Below are 23,965 nucleotides of genomic sequence, written 5' to 3'. Positions count from 1 at the left end.
TACAGAAACACAAAGAAATTTTTTGAGGATTGAAATATAACAAATATGTTGGGGTATACACTATTCTATTTGCTGATTACATATATATATATATATATATACATATATATATGTTAAATACCTAAATAATTAGAAAATCTTAATTGCCACTCTGTATTAAGGTTATATTCTTTTTGTCACTTACCCCTTTTTTTTAAATGTGGTGATCATATTTCCTAATATTTTAACCAGGCATGCATAAGTGAATTTTTAATGTATTTTCAAATTTCTATAAATTTACATTGGGCACATATGTTTTGAATTTGGGTGCTAATAAGTGCCTTTTCTCTATGGTTCTGTGTAAAGTGGTAATGAACTCGATCTTAGTCCACCTAAGCACTAACAGTAAACACCCATCCAATCCGGTAAACACCCTTCACTGAAACCCTGTTGTAATGTCATTGAGTATGCAGTGGAGGTAAGTCTATTTAAGGTGGACCTATCTGAGATACACAGAATTTAAATACCTAAATATCAAAGGACCTGGGATGAAATCATCTCACACAGATGTGAGGATGCTTACATAGGCCTCCACTATCCAGGGTTACAGTGATGTTAAAGTGTGCTTGCTTTGAAAGAGAACAACACAGATATTTATTTTTATTTCTTATTGTAGGCTCCCAGCAGTCTTATGGAGACCCTTGAACAGCATCTAAATACCTTAGAAGGAAAGAAACCTGGAAACAAGTACGCACTGCTCGTATATCGTAAACAAGATGAAAAACACCAAGTGGTTCTTTATGAGAATGAGAGTTCTCGGGGGGGGGGGGGGGGTAACCTCCTCCAGTGCAGCTTCAGGGTGTGCTTAGCTGCCGGTCTCCAGGGTTCCCTCTGACACCCTACCCATCCTATTCTAGCAGATGACACCTGACCTCAGCCTCTCTGCAGCTGATGCAGTAGTCAGTGGCTCACAGCAGGTTGACTGGACCTGCCCTTAGAAGTCACTCTCGAAAACTGAAGGCTGTTGTGGGTGGCTGGGACTAAAACAAGCAGAATTTCACAAGCGTCCTTGAATACTGAGACATTCCCAGCTGCAGTGTGAGAAAAGAGAAGCCTTCGAGTGTGGTTTTCAGGGCCACGCTTCCTTGAGTGTCAGGCACACCTTGCTGCTGATGCTTTACTCCAGAATCATCGTTCGGTAGCGGGAGCAGCAGGCAGGCGATGATTCATACAGTTTTTCTGGTTCTGAGGACTTCCTGCTTGGGTACTTAATTTTTGGCTGTTTTCTTCATTGTGTACAAAATAATGCCCAGGTTCCTTTCTTCCCCACCTCTGTAACGGACATCGGACTTGTCTGTGCACAAGGCCTGCTCCTTTCCAGCTTTCATCCCTTGTTCCCACTGTATTTCTTCAGCCTTGGACCTACCTATCTCCTGGTGTAAATCCTGTGCCTCCTGGGAGGACCCTCTGCAATCCCATCTATTTATGAAGCCTTCCTTCCTTAGACATGAGCTTCCCTGTATTGTGGCTTTTTATTCACATGGGTAATTCCAAGAGAATTTTGATTCTAGATGCCAGGGACTGTTTTGCACTTTATTATGTGAACAGTGAAAGCAGTCCCTGCTCCACGGTCAGCTTGCAGTCTTCATTAGTGGTTCTAACTTCAGGTGGAGTTCACTGAGTTCTTCTGATAGATAGCTCAGGAATTAGTTGTTGCAGGGCTAATGGCTGGCCATAGATTTGGGGTTGTCTGTGCGTTTTTATTTTTGTCAATGACAGAGCTGTGAAAATGTAACTCACTGTGATCCCTCCCTGGGCATCCTCTCGGAGCCTAGGCTTATGTCTTGTTGTCACATCAGCTGTGTTTTTTCCCCCAAATTAGTTTAATATGGTTTTATAAACAGTGTCTGGTATAGTTTTAACTTTTCAGTAGGGAAGTTTTGTGGGCATCTTTGTCCACACAGCCTCAGTGATGGATGACAAGACCTCTCTGGTTGTTTTTAGGCCAGGCTGTGGTCTAGGGTAGCTGTGGTTGACCAGATGTTGGTGTGAGACCACCACATTACAATACACCAGACCACTCTCTGTTGGGATAGTTGGAAAGCCAGATGAGTTGACTGGGGCTTAGACAAATGGGCGTAGAGAGTTGAGAACTGTCCCTGCTCCAGTGGCTGAAGGCCCTTGTCTGTCTGTCCCTGTTGAGTGCCTTATGTGTACTGCAAGCTGCTTCTCAGGCCTTTGCTCTCTCAGGCAGGCACTGCCGACCTCGCCATGTTTCTTAATGAAACGTCCAGTGCAGCCTTCACCAGAGCCTTTTTTCCCCAACTACAGCCTCTTAAGCCAGCCTTTGACTCTGAACCTGCCCTTGTATGGCCAATTTGAGGAAAATTTACCCATAGGCATTTTTAGAAATAGGAACTAAACTCCATATGTAGTCCATAGCCAAACTCATTCAGCTTAGAATAACTTTTCTTGTTTCTTTAAAATCACTTTATGCTTGCCAGATTCCTTTCAGTAATTGACTGAAAACACATTTTAATCAGTCTTTTCTTGATCTGGTTTTAAGAAAGAACAAGGTGTAGTAGTTAACTCATTTCTCCTTTGTGTATTTGTGCTTCCATGGGAACTTAAGTGAAGGGTGAGTACTGTGCTAAGTGACTTTGCATTTGGTAACAAAAACCACTTACTATTCTATATTTGGTATCTGAAAATTTGAAAATTGATTAGTGTCCATCTTCTGCATCTATGTTTCTATTATGTATTTTTTTTTCTCCCAAGGTGTCTGGAAAGAATGGTTTCGCTTCCTTTGGGTCTTGTTGGATCATAATTAACAGTATCTCTTAGGTGTTTAAGTAACTGTCTTTTAGAAAAGATACTTCATTATTTCATTTAATAAGTAAGTGAAAGATTGTCTTCCAGTACACTGTAGAAGGCCAAGGCAATTTTATAAGGAGCATAGATTGCTTGTTTGAGGTTGTTTTTTTTTTTTTGTTAGTTTTTTTTTTTTTTGCCGTCCTGTAGCGCTACAAAACTCTTCTAAACCCTTGTGTATGCATATGCCATTGCAAATGTCTGCTGTGATAAGCCTAAGCCAGGTGTGGTGGCAGACACCTTTAGTCCCAGCACTCGTGAGGCAGAGGCAAGCAAATCTCTGAGTTCAAGAGCAAGTTCCAGGACTACAAAGAAACCCTGTCTTGAAAACAAAACAAAACAAAAAGACTGCTAGATTAGACATGAATGCCTTTCACTTTTAGTACCATGTCCACTGACAGGCATTAAATATCGTGGAATACTATATGGCATACCTTTGTGTATTTTCTCCTTTATGATTTCATAGCACAGAAAACTGAAATTGATTTTATTTCTATTATGGCATACTAAGTGTTGAGCTGAGCATGTAGGAAACCCAATATATCTTGTGTAATTAAAATTGTTTGCAAGATATTGATAGGCTCTTACATCTCTGTATTTTTGTGGATAACATTCATGTTCAATACTACATAGGAATTATTGTTGGGGATGAAGTAAGTAACAAAGGTTCTTCTCTTGAGAACTTGCTATTTCCATCTTTTAAAGAAGCATTAATATTTTCTGTGTTCATAAAAAAAGTCTGTAGGCCTGTTTGTAGCAATTTAAGGATTATTTTCTTAGGTTATAGTATAGGTCATTCATTCTCCTTTAAAATTCTCAGTAGTGCCTTAGTTTTCTCAACGATCTACTATGTAGTAGATTTCTGTAAGTCCTGGTTAAGTTTCCATTGCTATGATGAGCACCATGACCAAGGCAGCTTAAGGAGGCAAGGGTTTATTTCACCTTACAGCTTACAGTCAGTCAATGAGGGGAGTCAAGGCAAGAAAATCAGTCAGGACAGGGACGTGCAGGCAGGAACTGAAACAGACTACAGGAACTCTGCTTACTGCCCAGTCTGCTTTCTTATACCATCTAGGACCCCATGCCCAGGGATGGCACCACCCGCAGTAGACTCGATCCTTCCACAGCTATCATCAGTGAAGAAAATGCCCTATAGACTTGTCTGCAGGCCATTCTGCTGGAGGCCTTTTCACAGTGGAGCTCCCTCTTCCCAGATAATTCTATCTTGTGTTGTTGACAAAAATCCAACTGGGACACACTATGCATGAAATTGTCAAAATGAATATTAGTTTGTAGGAAATGCTGCTGTCTGTACTCAAAAAATTGGTAGCATTTTCTCTCTTTTAAGTGTCAGTGGCGCAGTAGGATGGAATATCAGGCAAAATATTCTCCAAAAGCAGCTGTTTATGACCTATGGGAAAAGAACACATGTCCATCCATGTGTGTTTTCTTTAGGGCAGGGTATAATGTGGACCAGGGACAAGCTCTGGGTAGCAGTCAGCCTTGGTGTAGATTTCAGTAAGTGATTAATGGCCCCATCGAAACACCTCTGAATACGTCATAGCAAAGGCCAGATAGGGCCAATGGGAACAGAGGTTCCCATGTTGACAGTTTAATTCCAAATAAGATAATTTAATTACATCTTATTTGTTTATTCGTGTGTGTGTGGAGGGGCAGAGGACCTCTTGTGGGACCTGACTCTCTCTATCCACTACATGGGTCCAGGAGTCAGACTCAGGCCATCATATTCGGCAGAAAGCACTGTTAATCCACTGAGCTCTCTTGTCAGGCCAAAGACAGTGTCTTAAGACTTTTGGTTCATTGGTGACTATGAAATGAGTACATAAATACATTCTTACTTGAAATTTCAATTAATACCACCCAAAATGTTCGATATTGTATAAAGTGCTCAGGTAATACAACGGCAGGATGTGTTATTTTTAGTTAGCCCCCAGCAATGAAGATTGAGATGAGAGACAGTTGAAATGTGATCAGCAAGTGTCCTGACCGCTCAGGGAGAGGCAGTCCATTCTCGCTCGTCTGTTTAATCCATGGGATAGCCACAGGCACTAGTAAGAGTGTTCCTGTGGGGTTTTGTGAAGGGTGATCACACACACCAGTGACGATGGTCTTTCACACAGCTTGAGGTTGAGTTCTTTAACAGCAGAGGGCAGTGTTCTGTCGGTTTTTTTACATGGGCTCATTGTGGAGTAGAAGCCAGTCCCACTGTCTGTGTATTGGCTGGCGAACATTTCAGGAGTTCTTGTTTATTATACCCAGTGACTCATCATATCAGTACCAGGAAGAATTAATTGGCTTGTGAAACTTGACTGAGAGAAAAGTCACTTCTTCTCAGAAAGTGACCGTGTCAAAGAGTGTTTGTGGTTTCTTTCTTTGCTTTGTTTTGCCAAGTAAACATTATTTTTTTAAGTTTTCATTTTCATTTTTCTTGTTTAATGTTTTTATGATATGTCTAATTTCCTTCCTTTTGCAAGTGTATGAAGGAAAATGATGTAAGTGGGAAAAAAGTTAAGCCAAAAATTCATGATATTTCAGCCTTAATGGTGTACTCGATTTGTAGATTCCTAAATCCATTTTTCTGTAGATGCAAAAACACCGAATGTCTTCACTCCAGTGGAACCTTTCAAATGGGAAGTTATAGGCACGCATAAAATAGTAGCTGGCACATAGTGTCTGTAAATAGGTGGAATTTGCATAGGATTGGACAAAATCCCAGTTACTAACTTTGGTATTTGCTCCTGAACGAAAGCCATCCTTATAGTTGACCCTGACTGCAGCTTCTTATTAAAGTTTGCTTTGCCTTCATTCTTTCCTTATTATTCATTTCAGGCCACCCCATGTTAGGGAAGGGTGAGCTGCTCAGGCACATGTTTCTAAAGCGTGACTATCTAGTGTGTGCTAGAGTCGGTGTTCCCTTTAAAGACTGTCCCATTCCTTCATATTCCCTCAGAAGTAATCATCCAGGTTGCTCTTCTCTGTCACACTCCCACTAGTTATGGCAAACATATGGAAATATTTTTCCTAAAGAGTTTTCATTACAGGCCTGAAAATAACACATACAAGCTACAGGCATGTAGTCATGCATGTTGAGTCTGACTCACCCATGAGGCTCACAGGGATCTTGCCTTTTTTCTCTAAAGTTCCTTCTTTTATGTGTAAGAGTTGAAGTTAAATAAATTGCAATGTATGATTTTCTCCTTGAGCTTCCTAACTTTTGGAATAATAGGTATTCTTTTTTAAAGTTTATCTAATGTACCTTTTCACAAGGATTGCGGAACTTTTAGAAGAAATTCTAGCAGTGTTTTTTGGTGGACATAAACAACAATGAATTGAGAAAAAATCATTTTGAATTTAAGAATGTCCATTGCTAGATATTAAGTCAATGAAAGCATTGAGACAAGAGCTTCGCTGAGTAAAAGACAGGTGGTGTGGGCTCCTCTTTGGCCATGAGAGCACCATGACAACAGCCCTGGCGCCGAACAGCATGTCGTCAGACTTTCTGCTTCTGCAGATATCCTTAGGCATGTTCTCATTTCATTTTCTTGTATTTCTTTTAGATCTGGTGCTCCCTCTCCGTTAAGTAAGGTAAGTTGAGTTGTTTCTTGGGTGTCTTTTTACATGCCGCTTCATTCAATATAAAGCTCAAAACACCAAGTGTGTTCATTCTGCAACACAGCAAGCATACCACACTCTCAGACCTTTCTCATTTTCTAAAAGTCAAAGTCCAGAGGCATGAAACAGTAACGCCCCATGCCTCCTGACCTCAGTCCCTGGAAACTACCATTCTTTTTACATTTACAAATATACCTCGTCTGAGTGGATCCAGACAGTCTGGCCTTTCATAATTCATTTATTTTACTTAATGTGTCCTGAGGGTTCAGCCTAGCCTCACAGGCCAAGATTTTCTTTTTAAAGTTGAATAAACCTTTCTTTTACACACACACACACACACACACACACACACACACACACACACCCCATTTTGTTCATTTGTCCGCCAATAGGTATTTGAGTTACGTTCAGATTTTCAGTATGACAGATGACAAACATTATGAACTATTCTGTGAAATGTCTGGTTGAAGGACTGGAGAGATGGCTTAGTAGTTATGAGCAATCACTGCTCTTGCAGAGGAGCCAGGCCCAGTTCCCAACACGCACACTGAGTGGCTCACGACCTTCAGTGATTCCAGGTGCAGGGGAACCTGATGCCCTGCTCTGGCCTCTGCAGGAACTGCGTGCACATGGTACTTTTGTGGACAGTTAGGAACTCACAATACACATAAAGAAAATAAATTTTTAGAAAAATCTTAAGAAATATGTATAAAGAGAAATAATCTGTTTGAGACTCCGCCTTCAATTTATTTTGGGTGTGCAGCTAGGCGTGAGACTGATGGATCACTTGATTTATATTTTTTGAGACAAGATTAGGTTATATTTACAAGTGATTCCACTTTCTCTTAGAACCTGAGTTCTTAAATAGGTGAGTTTTTCTTGTACCTCTGTGACAGCCAAAGCCATCTGTATCTGTATAATGTTTTGTTAATTAGAAATTCTTTTCACACATCATAAATCTCTGTATAGATCAGGAACAGGGTGTTATTTGTATTTTAATGATACAGAAAAAAAAATGTTAGTAGGTGCCTTTGCCCCAAGCATGGCTGTTAGAGTAATCATAATAGTTCCTTCAGCCGCCCCTCCCCTCATTCTGAGCTGTCAAAGGACAATGGCAGGGTTTTCCCTGACAAGAGCATGTGCTCTCTCGGGCCCATAGTTCACATCTGCCACTCGGTATTTTAGGCAGAGGTGTAATAGATGTGCTTTTTTTTTTTTTTTTTGACACATCTCCATTATGTAATTGCTGCCATTACAGATATTCAGGGATGTCATTATGACTGTGCCAGAGACTCCCAAATGGCAGATGCTCTGCCTGTGCCTGACTGGCTATTTAAATTCTCACAGGGCCTGAAAAAAATTTAAGCAGACATCTTTTCAATTTTTCTGAGACAGAAACAAACCTGTGTGAAAATGTCTAGATTATGACTCCTTAGTGTGACCAAATCAGGGCTTACTTTAGGACAGTCTTTTTTGACATTCTAGCCAAATAAAAATTTTCTGATTTTTGTTTGTCATAATGATGTTCATTGGTGTTGTGTTTTCCAAGGTCCCACGTTACATTAGAGGTTCCTGTTACAAAGCCTCTGTTACGGGCCTTTGCTCACCTTCATTTCTGTATCTGCGTTAGTAGTATACGTGGTGTCTTTACATTCTCCCTGCTACTTTATACACCATCACTTTTTCTAAGTTTATTTACCAGTATTAGTTAAAAATTGAAGGTTTTTTCCCTTTTTTTTTAAGAGCAGTTAGTGTCCAGCATGGATAATATGCCATTAGCTGTGTAGCTGGTGTTTTCTGATTCCATTGATGAACTTTTGTGTTCCATTGGGAAGCCTTGGAGATCAAGGGGATACAAATTGGAAAGGAAGAAGTTAGACTTTCGCTATTTGGAGATGATATGATAGTATACATACATAAGTGGCCCCCAAAATTCTACCAGGGAACTCCTACAGCTGATAAACACCTTCAGTAATGTGGCAGGATACAAGATTAACTCAAAAAAAGTCAGTAGCCATCCTATATACAAATGATAAACAGGCCAAGAAAGAAATCAGAGAAACATCACCCTTCACAATAGCCACAAATATAAATATCTTGGAGTAACTAACCAGACAAGTGAAAAACCTATATGACAAGAACTTTAAGTTTTTGAAGAAGAAAATTGAAGAAGACACTAGAAAATGGAAAGATCTTCCATAACTTCCTTATCCATCCTTTGCTTCAAAGTGATTTTTGTGACATTTTAAAGCTTCATTTAGGGCTGGAGAGATGACTCAGTGGTTAAAAACACTGACTGCTCTCCCAGAGGACCCGGGGGTCAATTCCCAGCACCCACATGGCAGCTCACCACTGTTTGTAACTCCTGTTCCAGGGGATCCGACACCCTCACACAGACATACATGCAGGCAAAACACCAAGGCACATAAAGTAAAAATTTTTTAAAAATTTATAAAGATTCCTTTAGCTCTGATGTATTAGAAATAAGGTGACAGAGCCTCTGTTTGATCCTGATATTCGTGCATTTTATTTGTGGAAAGTTATAGATACTAGATAAAATATAATTAGTATAATGATCACAACATTTTTAATTTTCTAATACATAAAATATTAACATCTCTATAAAACTTATAGGAGACAACTTTGTTTGTGTGTTGCCAGGCAGTGGTGGCACATGCCTTTATTCCTAGCACTTGGGTTGCAGAGGCAGGCGGATCTCTGTGAGTTTGAGGCCATCCTGGTCTACAGAGTGAATTCCAGGACAGCAGGGGCTACAAAGAAAAACCCTGTCCTGAAAATAAACCAACAGAAGAATATTGTGTGTGTGTGTGTGCGTGCGCACACACACGCACGCACTCTATATGTGTGACCTGTTCACTTGCATGCGTGTGTGTTTGGAAGCTAGGAGTTCACATCAGGTAGCTCCTTCATTCTAGGTCCACTTTATCTTTTGAGAGAAACTCTCTCACTGAGCCCAGAGCTCACAAATCTGTCTACACTGGCTGGTCCGTGGGATCCGGAGCTCCTCCTGTCTCTGGCCTCTGACCTCTGCGGGGTTACACACACATACTACATACAGCACCTGGCTTTTTGTATAGGTGCTGGGGGACAGAACTCAGGTCCCTGTGTTTGTTCAGCAAATCTGTTTCCAGCTGAGCCATCTTCTCAGCCCAAAGGTTCAGATTTTATTTCACAGTATATGAGGTACAGGCGATATCCTCACATTGTCAGTGACTTAAATGTGAATTATTCCCAGCCAGCTATGAAGTGTTTATGTTAAATGTCCAGATGTTGAAGTTATCTGAGATTTCACATAAAGTATACTTAGATTGAGAGACAGAAATACTGGCTTTATAGCAGCTGTCACCATTGGCCATCTTTGACAGCTTGTTCCCTAATAAGTTTATGTTCAGCAAATACATTTATCTTCATTTTAAATACACAACTAGAAGTTAGGCCCACTGTTTTATCAAAATTTTGTGTAGTTACATGTAGCTGTTCTAACTCGAGGTGTATTTGGCCCATAGTGATTATGCTGGGAATGGTGTGGGTTTACGGGCCAAGCCCCGTTGCTCGGTGGGATTCCGGTGCACCTCTGTTGACCTGTGCTATGGATTCCGGTGCACCTCTGTTGACCTGTGCTGTGGATTCCGGTGCACCTCTGTTGACCTGTGCTGTGGATTCCGGTGCACCTCTGTTGACCTGTGCTGTGCTCTCCACTTGCAGTCTTCTCCAGTCACAACTGTTACATCTCCTAACTCTACACCAGCTAAAACCATCGACACCTCCCCACCGGTTGACTTATTTGCAACAGCATCTGCAGCTGTCCCGGTCAGGTCAGTTCATGAGTATGCAGACAATATCACAATATTTTGATTTGGTTTTTGTTGTATTTTTGTGTACTGTATTGATGCCACATGGTTTCGCCAGGTGAAATCCAGTCCTGATACTGTGTGACTGGGGGGTTGCTTTTGCAGGGTAAAGTTAAGTTCTTTGGGGGCTCTTAGGGTGCCTTTAAGCCTGTATCCCTTCAATCCTTGGGAAGACCAATGCTGTCACTCATAAACTGAGGGAAACTCCTGAAGGGCTCATATAGTGCAGGTCCTTCAGAGGTTGGACGCTATGCAGAATACCTAATAAAAAATCAGCTCTTCCTGTGGGAACCTTAAAAGGTGTTTCAGGGTGCGTCAGAACCATTAACAGCGTGGCTGTGCAAGCGTGTAGTCCTAGTACTCAGAACACCGAGGCAGTTAGATCATGAGTTCAAAGCCAGTCTGGACTACATAACCAGTTAGGGGCCACACTGGGCTTTGTGATGAAACCCTGTCAGGTGAGTAAACCTCACAGGTACAGACTGATTGCTTGACCATGGAAGGAAGTCAGCTAAAACTGCCTGAAATAAGTCACCAACACATAAGAGCTTCCACAGATAACAATTTTGGTTATCTTTTGCTTTGAGAGGATTCTAGCCTCACTTTAGAGTGTGTGTGATTCTCTTATGAATGCACGCTAGTTAGAGACTTCAATTTTTTTTAAAGATTTATTTATTTATTATGTATACAATATTCCTTCCATGTATGCTTGCATGCCAAAAGAGGGCACCAGATCTTATTGTAGATGGCTGTGAGCCACCATGTGGTTGCTGGGAATTGAACTCAGGACCTCTGGAAGAACAGTCAGTGCTCTTAACCTCTGAGCCATCTCTCCAGCCTGAGACTTCAATTTTTTTGAGAGACCTCACTTTTAAGCAGCAACGAATCTACTTACTGCTTCTGTGTTTACTGCGTGCTACACTTGCTTACTTCTGCCTCTTTCGTGCTTGGCAAAGCCAAGTGCTATAATCTTATTTGTGTGTTGCTGGGGACAAACCCTGGACTCCACACATGCCTCCTGATTAAACTTTTACTAATAAACACATTTCCCATTTTTTGTAATTTAGTCTGATTGTGTTTAAGTCTGTTACTGAAGCAAACTTGGGGATTAATCAATGCCTTCAGGGGTGTAAATGTGGTGAATTCCTCTCTTCAGTTGAATATCGATCAGGCATCTACCATGTAAAGGGTAAATAAAGATGAAGCCAGATGGGGAGCTTGAGACTCTGAGGGCTTCTAGCCTGTAGCCATACGTGTCAGATCTAGTGTAGCTGGGAATCATAGAAGAGTCATGTTAAAATAATGGTTCTGATGAAGTAACAACAGCATAAGCCTGGAAGTTCGTATTTTGAATAAGATTCCAGGACACTAGGGAGTTTGAGCCCATGTTTTAGTCAACAAAACTTAGAATTCTATTTGGAATTTTCACCACTGGATAAATTTTGAAAAGCTTACTCAAAGTAATGTGAGCCCACTGAAAGGCAAACTTGTACTATTGTCTAATTTAGGAAAAAATAAACTGTTATTTTAATAGCATGTAGTTTATGAATTTTTAAGACAATTTTTTTCTACATTTAAAAAAATAGAAAAAAGATAATCTCAAAGCTTTGAGTTCCAATACCCTGTAGTATTTTACCAAGCTTACTATTTTTACAAATAAAATTTTATTGAGATGGAGCCTAGTGATTGGCTTTTCTTCTGTATTGTGTCTTACTTTTGCTATAATGGCAGAGCTGAGGAGTGACAGAGACCACCTGTCCCTCAAAGTCCTTTTACAAAAATCTTTGTGTTGCCCATTTATTCCTTTTACAGAGGATTTTCCAAGCCTCTGTGCAACCCACACAAGTCTTTGATATCGTCTGCATAGGTCTTTGTTGGAAGGCACTTTGCATTATAGTATTTCAGTGTCTGATTGTGAAGTCCTGCTTCCCTTCCAGTGCTGCTAAGCCATCGAGCGACCTCCTTGACCTTCAGCCAGACTTCTCTGGAGCCGCTGGGGGCGCAGCAGCTCCGGTACCACCAGCAGCTGCTGGGGGAGCCACTGCGTGGGGAGGTGAGTGAGCCGTACAGGCCTGGGGATCTTGGGGCATTTTCTGTGGTGGTTTTAATCTGGGCTGTTATTGTTACATGTGCATTCTGATTATCAACAATTGTATTAGAAATAGGGTTGGAAATGCTCAGAATGGCTTCAGCTGATCGATCGGATTACACCTTAAAAGACACAGAAATTCTCCACCGTGCAGTTTAAAAGTTCAAATAGCCACATACTATCTAAAATTGAAACAATAGTATTTTTGTGTTTCTAAAATTTTGTTCTTAAGTTATTGTTTTCTAGAAATGGATATATTAGAAGTGTATTAGAAGCTTGGGTTGGTGTTGTTATTCCCAATGTATCTGGCTCCATTGAGTTAAAATCTACTATACTTCTGTCTGTATCAGAAAAGGTCTAGCCTACACTGGTTGGCCGAGAGGAAACCCAGCTAGGCATTTCAATTCCAGTGGGTTCACCAGTCTCAGAAAAAAACAGCTTTTCATAAACATTTGATTAAAATCATTTAAGATAAGATAAAATTAAAATAATTATAAGTGCTATGCTCTACAATAGCAAACTAGCAATAAAATTTTCAAAGAGTTTAAGATATGACGCAACTGTGAAAGGAACACAGCGAGAACTTAGTAACTCAGAAAGAGAAAAACTGACAGATGATAAAGCTAGTTTGGAGTATTTGAGGGACTGGATATCGCTAGGGATTTGTAGAATGTCTTAGCCAGGGTTTCTGTTGCTGTGAAGAGACACCATGGCAACTCTTAGAGAGAAAGGAAACCATTTCACTGGTGCCGGCTTACAGTTGCAGAGGTTTAGCCCATCATCATCCTGGTGGTCAGTATGGTGGAGTACAGGCAGACATGGTTCTAGAGAAGGAGCGGAGAGTTCTGCATCTGGATATTCAGGCAGCAGATGGAGGGAATGTGTACCATACTGGGAATAACTTGAGCATATAAAATTTCAGAATCAGTGTCCTTAATTAGCAGTAAGTAACAAAGTCAAATGAAGTTTCATTGCCCTAGATAATTAAGTTGTTGCTGGGGTGGGCCTATTAACGGCGCTTCAGTATCACACCAGGCACATTCTAGCGGGGAGCTTTCTCTCTAGGAAGGTGGAGGCTGTGTGGCACGTTAGCTAAGTTGTTGCAAAGTTGGTGGCCAGACGTCCTGACCATATTGATTGCACTGTGGAGAAGTCCAGGGGAGGATTCTTTCTGAGCAGCGCGGTATGTGGGTCAGATGGCAGAAATCAAACATCCAGGAGGAGGGGTCTCCCAGCTCCTCCCCTGGCACTTGTTGCCCCTTCTCCCTGAGTCTGCCCATCCTCGGGTCTTCGTAATTATCTTCATCTTATTACCCACGGTTTGGTAACAAAATGAAAGAACAATAAGCAGCTCAGAACTCAAGTCGACAGCAATAAATGCGAACGTTTTAAGCGTTCTCCTGTACCGAATAGTCAGCAGTTAAGGCTGTAGCTTTTAAATGTTGAAATTTGCTCCTTAAACTTCATCTAACTTTGCCACTGCCTTTCAGTTGAGGAAGGCAGCTGTGGCCGAGGAGCCTGCATGAGGACTTTCTCTCTGAAAACACTCACTTGTTCTGAGCTTTAGCTTTTAAGTGCGTTCTTTTGCTGATGATTTCACTCATACAGCGTACTGTTTTCCTGTTTGATAACTTTTCAGATCCATACCCTCAAGTCAGATTTTTCTCAGCCACGAAATTCATACTTAATAAAACAAAAAAAATGGTTTTAGTTATAAATTTGTTGGGTTATATAAGACTTTTGAATATTTCATGGATGTGTTATTTTTAATTCTGCCATACATTGAAGTCAGTATGTGTTCATACTCTCATTATTTAATTCTGTTCTTTGACAGTTTCATATACATCATATATTCTGATTACCCCACCCCCACCCCACTCTTACCTCCTTCCCATCTTTCTTAGTTCCCTTTTTATTGCTGTGATAAAACACTGGGACCAAAAACAACCTGGGGAGGCACGTTTACTTCAGCTTACGCCTTACCTTACAGTCCAGTATAAAGGCAAGTCAAAGCAGGAACCTGGAAGCAGGAAGCTGTGGAAGAACACTGCTTGCTGGCTTGATCAGCCTGCTTTCTTATACCACCCAAGACTGCTTGCCCAGGGGTGCCACCACCTACAGTGGGCCCTCCCACACATGAAATGATTATGTGCTTGCCTATAAGCCAATCCGATGAAGGCATTTCCTAAGATTCCCTTTTCTATGATAACCCTTGTGTCAAGTTGCCCCGTCAGTGACTTCCCCATCCCAACCAATCCTTTTCCCAGGTTCATGGCTTTGGTTTTGCTTTGTGACTCATTCAGTTAAATTGGCACCATCCGTATGAGTATTAGATTGGAACTACGCATTAGAACCTGCTGGGGTCACCAGAGACTGAAGGCAATGAGTCCCCCTCTCCCTTATCTATCAGTAGCAAACAGTTTAGCATTGAGGAGTCAGGCCCCTTGAGCCCTTCCTCCAGTGTGCCCTGTTGAGGGACCCACTACTATACAGACCCGATGCTGGCTTTCGCGGCTGCTGTGCAGTGGCTTAGTTTGCCTGATGACAGCATTTCAAACCCTGCTGTCTTCTCACCCTCTTTCCCACAGTGTCCCCTACACCTTAAAGGGGACACAGTGAATACCTCATTCAGAGTTAAGTACTCATCTGGTACTTATTCTCAGTACCTATATAGCCACGAGTCAGCGCACTGACCCCCCATTCACCTGAAAGAAAGGATTCTCCCATTAAGGCTGAGAGTAGCGGTTGTCTATGGTATAAACATAAATATTTATAAGGCAATTTGATTCTGTAGCAATTCAACTAAACAGTGGTGTTCCATTTCCCCCAAGGCCCATGTTCTGCTCTGGTTTGCGTTTTTTATGAGCTCTGCAGTACCAGGCATAGATTCCCTTCTGGGGAGTGAGCCTTAAGCCCTATCAGAGGGCAGCTGGTTACCCTCATAACAATAGGGCCACTAACGCACATTTAGGTGCATCCTGCCTGGCACATTGCCTGGGTAAGTCTCTTGATGGCTTTTCTCCTCCAGCTGCTAATCTAGAACCTTCCAGGACTATGGAATCTAGCCAGCAGGGAGGAATCTTACAACTCAGTTCCAGCCTGATTTCTTTATATCATGCAACCAAGGTATATTGTATCTTCAGCAGTGGGGTGTTATTGACTAATCCTGGTAGAAAATCAAAAGGAATTGCCAGAGGCTGTGTGGCATGGAGGGCCTCTGTGGTCTCCTTGACTAACAACAGCCTGTCAGGAGACGTCCCACCCAGTACCAGCTTTTTCCAGCCGTGTAGCTCATTTCTCTTCAAACTCTTTTTTAGAAAGTAAATTATATTTTTAAAATTCGGTTACAAGGTAATAGGTTTCCATATGGCTTCTCATACCCCTTATTTTTCAGGTTAACCCTCCACCTAGGCCTCTCACCTCCCCTTCCCACCACCCTCTCCCTACTCAGAGCTCTCTAATCCCCAGGACTCCCTCCTCCCCCTATTTCCTACATCACACTGTACTCACAATGACCTTTTTTCTAGCTTTCTGGTTTCTACAGGGTCTCAATATTGTGTTCACACCTTTTAATGCTAGAACCATTTGGTGACCTTCACCATTGCCCTTGAAGTGATTTCTTTTTCTAACTTTCCCCACTAGAGGGAGCGCGTCTCATTATCAATGCCAAGAGCTTACTTAGTAGACTGGGAAGGCCTTGGAGTCGGCTTGCCTGCCTACTTAGGCAGTGTTAGTCTCAGACCGCCAGAACTGCAGCGTTCATTAGCAACAGAAAAGCTGAGGGGGAGATTCATTGATAAGTAATTCTCAAGTTCTAATAAAAATAAAGAAACTTAAGAGGCTTACAAAATGAAGTAGGAAAGGATGTCTGCTGGAGTTGAGGACGATGTGTCGTTGATAAGTTTGCCTCGTACTTAGTCATGTGTAAAGTATAAAATCAATTTCCCAGTCTTATTTTGTAACATTAAGCCACAGATGTTTTTGAATATTGTAGGATTTTAATTTTATATAACTAGACAATAAAAGGTGAACTCTGAAGCTTATTTGAGCATGCCTATCTGACCTTTAGAAAGGATTTCAGTAGTCAAAGATGAAGACCACGTCAGAGGTCCATGAATTCTTTGTAGGGTGATAGCTATCAACACATTTCCATTTCCAGAGACACATTTTAATGATAATATCTTTTGTATTAGTATAAGACAACAAAATTTCAGCAAATTAATATTTTAATAAATCTAGTTTAAAATTATACATATATTTAGTTTTTAATTAGGCTGATAATAAGCCCATTGACAGAAAAAAACACAGAGATGTTTTGAAATCCCCCTTTGCCTGCATAATAGAGTATTCGCCTTTAGTCATAATAAATCTCAGAGGCAAAAATAAATGAGGGACTGTGAATCTGTGTATCTAACTAGAAAAACAGTTTCCTCTCATAAGTACTTAAAGTTTCTGCTTTTTGAGAAATATAAGATTACAGGTAGGGTTTTATTAATATTGAAATTAATAACGAGCATGCATTTGAAAAATAATATTATGATATAATAGAACTAATATTTTCCACGTGGATTTTTTGCTGTAATCAAGTGGTTTGTGGTTCACTGCCTACCACGTTAAGAAAATCTGGGGTTTGCATCTGTAGGCTGTGCTGAATACACACACCAGATGCGAGAAGGTTTACAGGTGCTTTGAAGTTCATACTCCTAGCTTTCCTTATGGAACATTTGATGTATTCCAGGGATGGATAGGCCTTCTAAGCGAATTAGCACATTTAGTCTTCATAGCCAGTTGTAGCTCACCAAAGGATGTCTGTTTCTTTCTTACAATATTTAACTTCTATTTCTTACAGTGAACACTTTCTAGCCATTTTGTAGTGCAAAAAAGGCCTTTGATTTTGTATCTCTTATAAATGTATTGAAGTCTCCTACTTTAGTTTGTGTCTATGGTTTGGATCCTTTACAAATAGTGGTTTCAAGGCTATCTAATGGCTGACACTGTTGCTAAGGAAGAGTTGCAGCGATGGTTCATTCTGTCATCTTGGCGCAAACTTGGTATCGTTTCTGTGGGCATGTCTGTGGGGCACTTTCTGGATTAATGATTGGTGTGGGAGGACCACTGTGGTCAATGCCACCCCTAGACGGTTGGTTCTGAGCTGTATAAGAAAGCAGCCTGAGATATAGGGAACCCAGTCTCAAAGGTGGAGAGTCAAGGTAGACGGGAAATAAAAAAGAAGAGGCAACAGAATTCTGCTAATTATAGATTAGCATCGGTCACAGCAGGTGACAGGGATGTGCAGGGGATAATGAAGGTGAAACTTTATCTTTTGGAATATAGATTGGGTTTTTCAATGTTATTTAAGTCTCTTGACCTTCCTCGCCCTCTGCTTTTCCATCTGTAGCCTGGGTAGGCTGGTCTGGGGATTGCCTAGGGTCCCTTTCTGTTTGAGAATTGGTAATGTGTTTGTGCTCTAATGAAAACTGGCCTGGGGAGGCGCAGGAAGCTCAGGTGAGCCTGAGCCTCGCCCTGCTTGCACACTGACACGGTCAGATGTTTCAGCTGGAACTCTTGTTTTTTCCTATGCTGCCACTACGTGGACATCGATAGACCTTTTGGGAGAGGGTGAGTAAAGCCATGTTTCCTAGCTCCTCCTGGGAGCGCCACCTGCAATGTCTCCCTGTGGCCTTTAGGAGTCTGGTCTATCTGGTCTATCTGTCTTTTCCTCCTCTCCCCTCTGCTCTGTCTCTGGTGAAATACAGATTCCTTGGCTGCACTTTCCTCTGCTCCCTCTGAAGCACCGATTTCAGACCCGTTTGCACCAGAACCTTCCCCTCCTACTGCAGCCACTGAAACAGCTTCAGCTTCTGCCTCAGCCACCACAACTGTGACAGCTGTCACTACCGAAGTGGATCTCTTTGGAGGTTAGTCAGTCACACTCCTTCGACTCCTTTCAAGATGGCTGACATACCTGAGATTTAAGGCATTTGAATTGCCTTGCACTATGCTAACAACATGGCAGGGTGTAAGTACTTTCCCAGTGTTGCTTCGTATACATTTGACTGTGCTAAAGTCATCAGCTTCTCTCCCTGTAGTTTTGGCACCTTTAGAGCAGAAGCTACGGCCCTTTGAACACATGGATCTTACATCAGGATCTGAGCTGCTGCCAGGCTCTGGCCCACACATGCCCTCCCAGCAGGGCCTCAGTGAGTGATCCCAGGCTTCTGACACATTTAGGTGTGGCATTGGGGCCAGATTAGAACCAGCCTGGGGAACATACAAAGACCATGAAAAAGTAATCCTAACCTAAATAATTTCTTAACATTTAGCCCCCCCCCCAAAAAAAAAACCCAATTATCTGTGAGGAATTAAAACTTGGATGGCTTTTCAAAAGAGTTGGCTGGTATACCTACTTTTGATTGTTGTGTCCAAATAAGATGCAGGGGCCTCTTGATTTTAGAACTTTGAAGGCCATCTGAAGTGGCACTTGGCATGCTGATTAAAACCAAGGACAGGTCAGTCTCAGAAAGGATTGATTAGAAATATACTTTTCGTGTAGATGCCAATTCTGACCCAGTAAAACTCCCCCACAATATGCCCAGACAAGATGAGCCCCAGAAGCCAGTTCATCTGCGTACTTGAATCTGAGAAAAACCACTATGCAAACTCAGAGAAGTATGTGTGCCACATATACACATCCAAGGGGTGGTAGGTTTGCTATAGTTTTGTGTTTCTTCATTACCATATAGCATATTTCCCAGGGCCTTTTGAAAATATCATAAAGAAATACAAGAAAGCACGTGATGCCGACGCCAGGAGAGGTTTGGCGGGCGATGGCAGAAGCAGTGCCTTCCCTTGGGCATGAGCACTTGCACAGACACACACCACTGTGCTGTGCGGTGCCCTCGACGCTGAAGCCGTCCAGGACAGGTGGTAGCGGCTAGACACAGCACTGCTGTCGGTCTCACCCAAGCTGTCTGTCGCCTTGCTGAGTCTTCATGCACAGACCCTGAGCGCTTCACCAGCAGGAGCCACTCAGACAGCCCTCTCTGCCAGTGCTGCCCTAATCTTTTAAAATTAATTTTTTTTTGTTATTTTAGCTTAAATTTTTAAGATTAACTCCTTCACCCTTGCTCTCTCCCGCATCCCTTCTGGCACTGAGTCTGAGTGGTCTCTCATGCAAGGTCAATGGAAAACATGATCGGGCTGGACAGCACTTTTGTGCCGCAGCGTTTCTATACCCGTTGCTATTTAGAAATTTTTTTTTTTAGTCTACATGAAAGGAGCTTGGTTACCTCTCTTTTTTTTTTTTTTTTTTTTTTTTTTTTTTTGCAGCTTTTCAGAATAATAAAGCCCAAGACGTTTCTTGGAAATACTGTTTGAGCCATTATGCTATTTGTGATTGGTGTCTGTCAAGCAGAAAACTCTGTATATTTGTAAATACTCTCATGGTGGCATTATTTTTGCCTTTAAATACAAGTCTTAAGATTAGGTAGCACAGAGTCGCATAACACAAAATACCCAGAACCAGCTGCCCTGTGTCTTCATCATGTCCCTGCTGTCAGCTGGCAGGACAGGAGGGAGGATGGGCCCTTCTGCAGGTTTCCTCACTTAGTTTGTTTCTCCGCTTCGCTCTGTGAACCGTCTCCTGGCCGCAGACATCTGGAAAAGCTCTGTCTGCCACAGCTGGGTCTCTGAGTACACCAGGGTTTATCGTCTTCAGTAATTCCCCCTAATCTGTTTCATGTTCTTTCCTGGTCTATAACAAATCATTTAGAGCTTTGACTTAGGTAAATCCTAAACTTAATCTCTGCGGGCATTTCATTGGCCAGCTTAAAATATTTGTGATCTATTAGATGGGTACCAGCCACATTTTGTTTGAATAACTTTAAAATGTATCCTCATGTCAGATGTGGTGGTCACACTGGGGAGGCTGTTGGAAGAGAATAGCAAACTTGAGGCCAACCAGAGCTGTGCAGTAATTTCTGGGCCAGCCTGCGCTACATAGGAAGCCCTCTATCTCAGAGAATATAAAACATACTCTTATGTTGGACATTGGTGGCGCACGCCTTTAATCCCAGCACTCGGGAGGCAGAAGCAGGCGGATCTCTGTGAGTTTGAGGCCAGCCTGGTCTACAAGAGCTAGTTCAGGGACAGGTTCCAAAGCTACAGAGAAACCCTGTCTCGAAAAACAAAAATAAAACAAAACAAAACAAAACCCATACTCTTATGAGTTTCTATGTAGTGTCTCTAGCAATATAGATTTAATAATATAGAAATAAGTATAGTGAGTTTTAATTTAAGGAAAATATGACTATGAAATTTCATAAATATAAATTTTAAACATTAAAGTTTAAAACATTAAACATCATAAGCATTAAGAATCTATGCCTTTTAGTACATTTGAAATGGGAGCTTGGAAGAAATATTCAAATTTACAACTCTATAATGTTTTATTATTCTATGTTAGTAGTTCATTTAAGTTTTATATTGTCTTTGATATTAAATTTACTAAATCTTTTATTTTTAAGGCAAATTTTTAAGAAATAGAACCTGCTTTCTGTTGTCTTACAGAACAGAATTATGAGATACATTGTGCTTTAAGTTTTTATATAAGCCACAGATAACTGATAAATGACAGCATTGCTCTTTTAAAATATCCTAGTTGGAGGCTGGTGAGATGGCCCGTGGTGAAGGTGCTTCTGCCAAACCTGATGACCTGAGCCTCATTCCTAGCACCCACATGATAGAAGCAGAGGAGAGACTGAAAAAAAAAATCCCTTTCCTACATTCATGTCTTTGGGAAAGGTTTTGGTGAGAATTTGAGAGAAGCTTCTAACATGGGTGGCAGCAGGGCCTCCTCTCTGTAAGAGAAGTTTTGGTGGGAGTCAAAAGTTAGGTTGCTGATGTTTAGTCTTCACTAAGAAGAGCAGTGTTGAAGAGATGTGTGGCTGATGGGGGAGGAGCCTCTCCGAGAAGGTAGCTGTTAGTGTGGGCTGTGCTTGTGCAGAGGTGGCGATGGAAGAGCCCAGCCTGGAGCCTGTTACTAATGCATTTGTCCTAAAGCCATGAGCAGTATAGAGCAGGGGGTGTGGTTTGTGACTGTTCAGTGTAGCAGCCAAACACACAAAGCTCCAGCCAGCAGAAATGGACCAAATTCTGACCCGACCACTTGCTGGCTGCATGGCCTTGATCAAATTACCCAAGTTATTTTTTCAGCTGAAAAAATGTAAGTTCCATAGATTCTCGTGTGCAGCAAGAGACTCTGAGGTATGTATATGTTACGGAATGGCTAGATCAAGTTACATATTACTTCACATCATTTTTTTGTGGGTAAAACACTTAAAATCTCTGAGCGTTGGTTCTCTTCTTAGAGAAGAGAGATAATAAACCATGTGAAAAACCATGTGAAATCGTTACAGAAGTTAAATTTAGTCATTTGTTCTTGTGGTTTCTGGGATTCTCGGCGCCATTGGCCCGAGCTGTGGATGTTTAGGTATGAAAAGAAAGATCCCTGAACGGGGGCATGATATTGGGAGCATTTCCCCCCTCCTGTCTCCCTGCCTCCCTTAGGGTTTTCATGCTTCCCACTAGTGTCTGGAAAGTGGGTCTGCACTGAATCTCCAGTTTGTTCACATGGTTCCTACCCCTAGCAGAGCAGCAGACTTTCCCTCAGGATAGCTGAGAGAAGTGGTCAGTTCAAATGGACGTGTGCTCTGTTGGTGTTTTTTGTTGTTGTTGTTGTTGTTGTTTTGTGTTTTTGTTGTTGTTGTTTATCGAGGCAGGGTTTCTTTGTGTAACAGCTCTAGCTGACCTGGAACTAGCTCTTGTAGACCAGGCTGGCCTTGAGCTCACAGAGATCCACCTGCCTCAGCCTCCCGAGTGCTGGGATTAAAGGCGTGTGCCACCACCACCTGGCTGTGTCACCTTGCTTTGCTAAAGGAACTTGAAATGCAAATGAGTCTCTTGTAATGTCATTTTTTTTTTTGTTCCACAAAGCATAAGGACTCAAGATGTTGCTTAAAATTTTTATATCTAGGCATATTTGTTACTTGCTGCATTCAATTGAGAGGCAAGGACCTTGACCACAGGACTTCTTCAAGCTTTCCACACTGAATGAATCTCTGAGAAAACAGCCATACTGTGTGACGTTTCCCATAGTTGTTCAGTTTCTCTTAAGGAGCAAGGGTCAGTTTGCTAAGACACATCAGTAGGTACTATAGGAAATCAGGTTTGGGATGAGAAGTGAAAGGTATGAGTGGGTTGATCCCATCCTCTGAAGGCTTCATCTTTGTTCTTGCAACTGGAGACTTTCTGCATTAACTCTGTAATGTAATAGGTAATATGGTTCGCTTGTGGGCGGACACTGGGAATGATTTGCATCTCCCTATCGGTGTGTATTTAGGGCTGGGAATGTAGTATGCAAGGCGCTGGGTCCCACCCCTAGCATTAAAAACAAGAAAAAGGAAACATGAGTTGGGCCTCTCTGTATGTTAGTGGAGTTCCTTCTGTAAATAATGCATTAGTAGTCTTAAAACATGAAATTATATTTTTAATCTGTTGGAAATTAATCACTTTCCAAATAACTAGAAAATATAATAATATTTGAAAACAATAAATGTGAGTAGAAATAAAGACATTAAGCATCATGCCCTATTTTGGTTAGCTGATTGTTTCTTTCAGAAGAGTTCCTCTTGTATCTGACAATTCTTTCCAGGGTTAGTGAAAACTTTGGTGAATCCCTGCTAAACCTTTCATGTTAATAGTATGTTTTTTTTCTCTGCACTAAATTAGTTTTAACTTTGGAATATTAGTTTACATAGCCATTAACTATTTAATATTATTTGTATAAAGAAAAGACATTGGAATTTTCTAGAAGTCAGAGGTATAAAAAATTCATCAAAGAGGTATTATCTGGACATGAAAGTTTAATGTCTTAAATTACATAGTAAAGTTATTTTGTGTTTTGATTTTTGCATCAATTAATTTCTAATGAAACATAAAACATGCTTTCTAGAACCCTTATACAATGAGAATCTTGTTGGATCCTGATGACCTTCAGTGGTATCCACATGCCTCCATTCAGGTGTTAGCTAACAGGGAGACACGCAAAGAATAATGTTCTGTGATTACCAACAGTGCATGGAAACATTCGTATTGTATAAGGGAGCTTTCTTCACAACCTAACTCAGTTCTTTTACGATATTTTCTTCTCTTTTTATCCCTTTAATTTCTGTTACTTTAAAAACTGCACCCAAGATGCCTTTGCAGCTTCTCCTGGGGAGGCCCCTGCAGCATCCGAAGGGGCCGCCGCACCAGCTACCCCAACCCCAGTTGCTGCAGCTCTTGATGCATGCTCAGGAAATGGTGGGTTTACACATGAGCCAGTCTGTTGTTTTTCTGTTCTAATGTGAAACCTGCATAGTTAGATATGGCCATATGTTTTTTGCCGATTTTATTTTCTTATTAGTGTAAACTGTCATTCATCACAACTGAACAAATAATGCCAACACTTAAAACATTAAGA

The 23,965-nt window shown here is 41.3% G+C and overlaps 1 protein-coding gene across 8 annotated transcripts in view; it reads left to right on the top strand.

The window, feature by feature from the left end:
• Snap91 (synaptosome associated protein 91) overlaps positions 1-23,965 on the top strand; it is a 115,437-nt gene that overhangs the window by 68,962 nt on the left and 22,510 nt on the right. For 5 of the 8 annotated variants that reach the window (XM_085689485.2, XM_085689484.2, XM_085689486.2 and 2 more), the window contains exons 10-16: positions 656-726; positions 6,429-6,456; positions 10,210-10,319; positions 12,293-12,408; positions 18,049-18,063; positions 18,201-18,362; positions 23,698-23,805. In XM_085689485.2, the coding sequence (XP_085545611.2) occupies positions 656-726; positions 6,429-6,456; positions 10,210-10,319; positions 12,293-12,408; positions 18,049-18,063; positions 18,201-18,362; positions 23,698-23,805 (610 nt within the window). The remainder of the gene's footprint in view (positions 1-655; positions 727-6,428; positions 6,457-10,209; positions 10,320-12,292; positions 12,409-18,048; positions 18,064-18,200; positions 18,363-23,697; positions 23,806-23,965) is intronic. The other 3 variants (XM_085689487.2, XM_085689488.2, XM_048435793.3) reach the window with 2 other exon arrangements.

This window comes from Myodes glareolus, chromosome 4 (assembly GCF_982192425.1).
Source record: "Myodes glareolus chromosome 4, mMyoGla1.1, whole genome shotgun sequence".
Lineage (NCBI taxonomy): Eukaryota > Metazoa > Chordata > Mammalia > Rodentia > Cricetidae > Myodes > Myodes glareolus.
The sequence above is the reverse complement of the archived record's forward strand: the minus strand, read 5'-3'. Positions and strand labels throughout refer to the sequence as shown.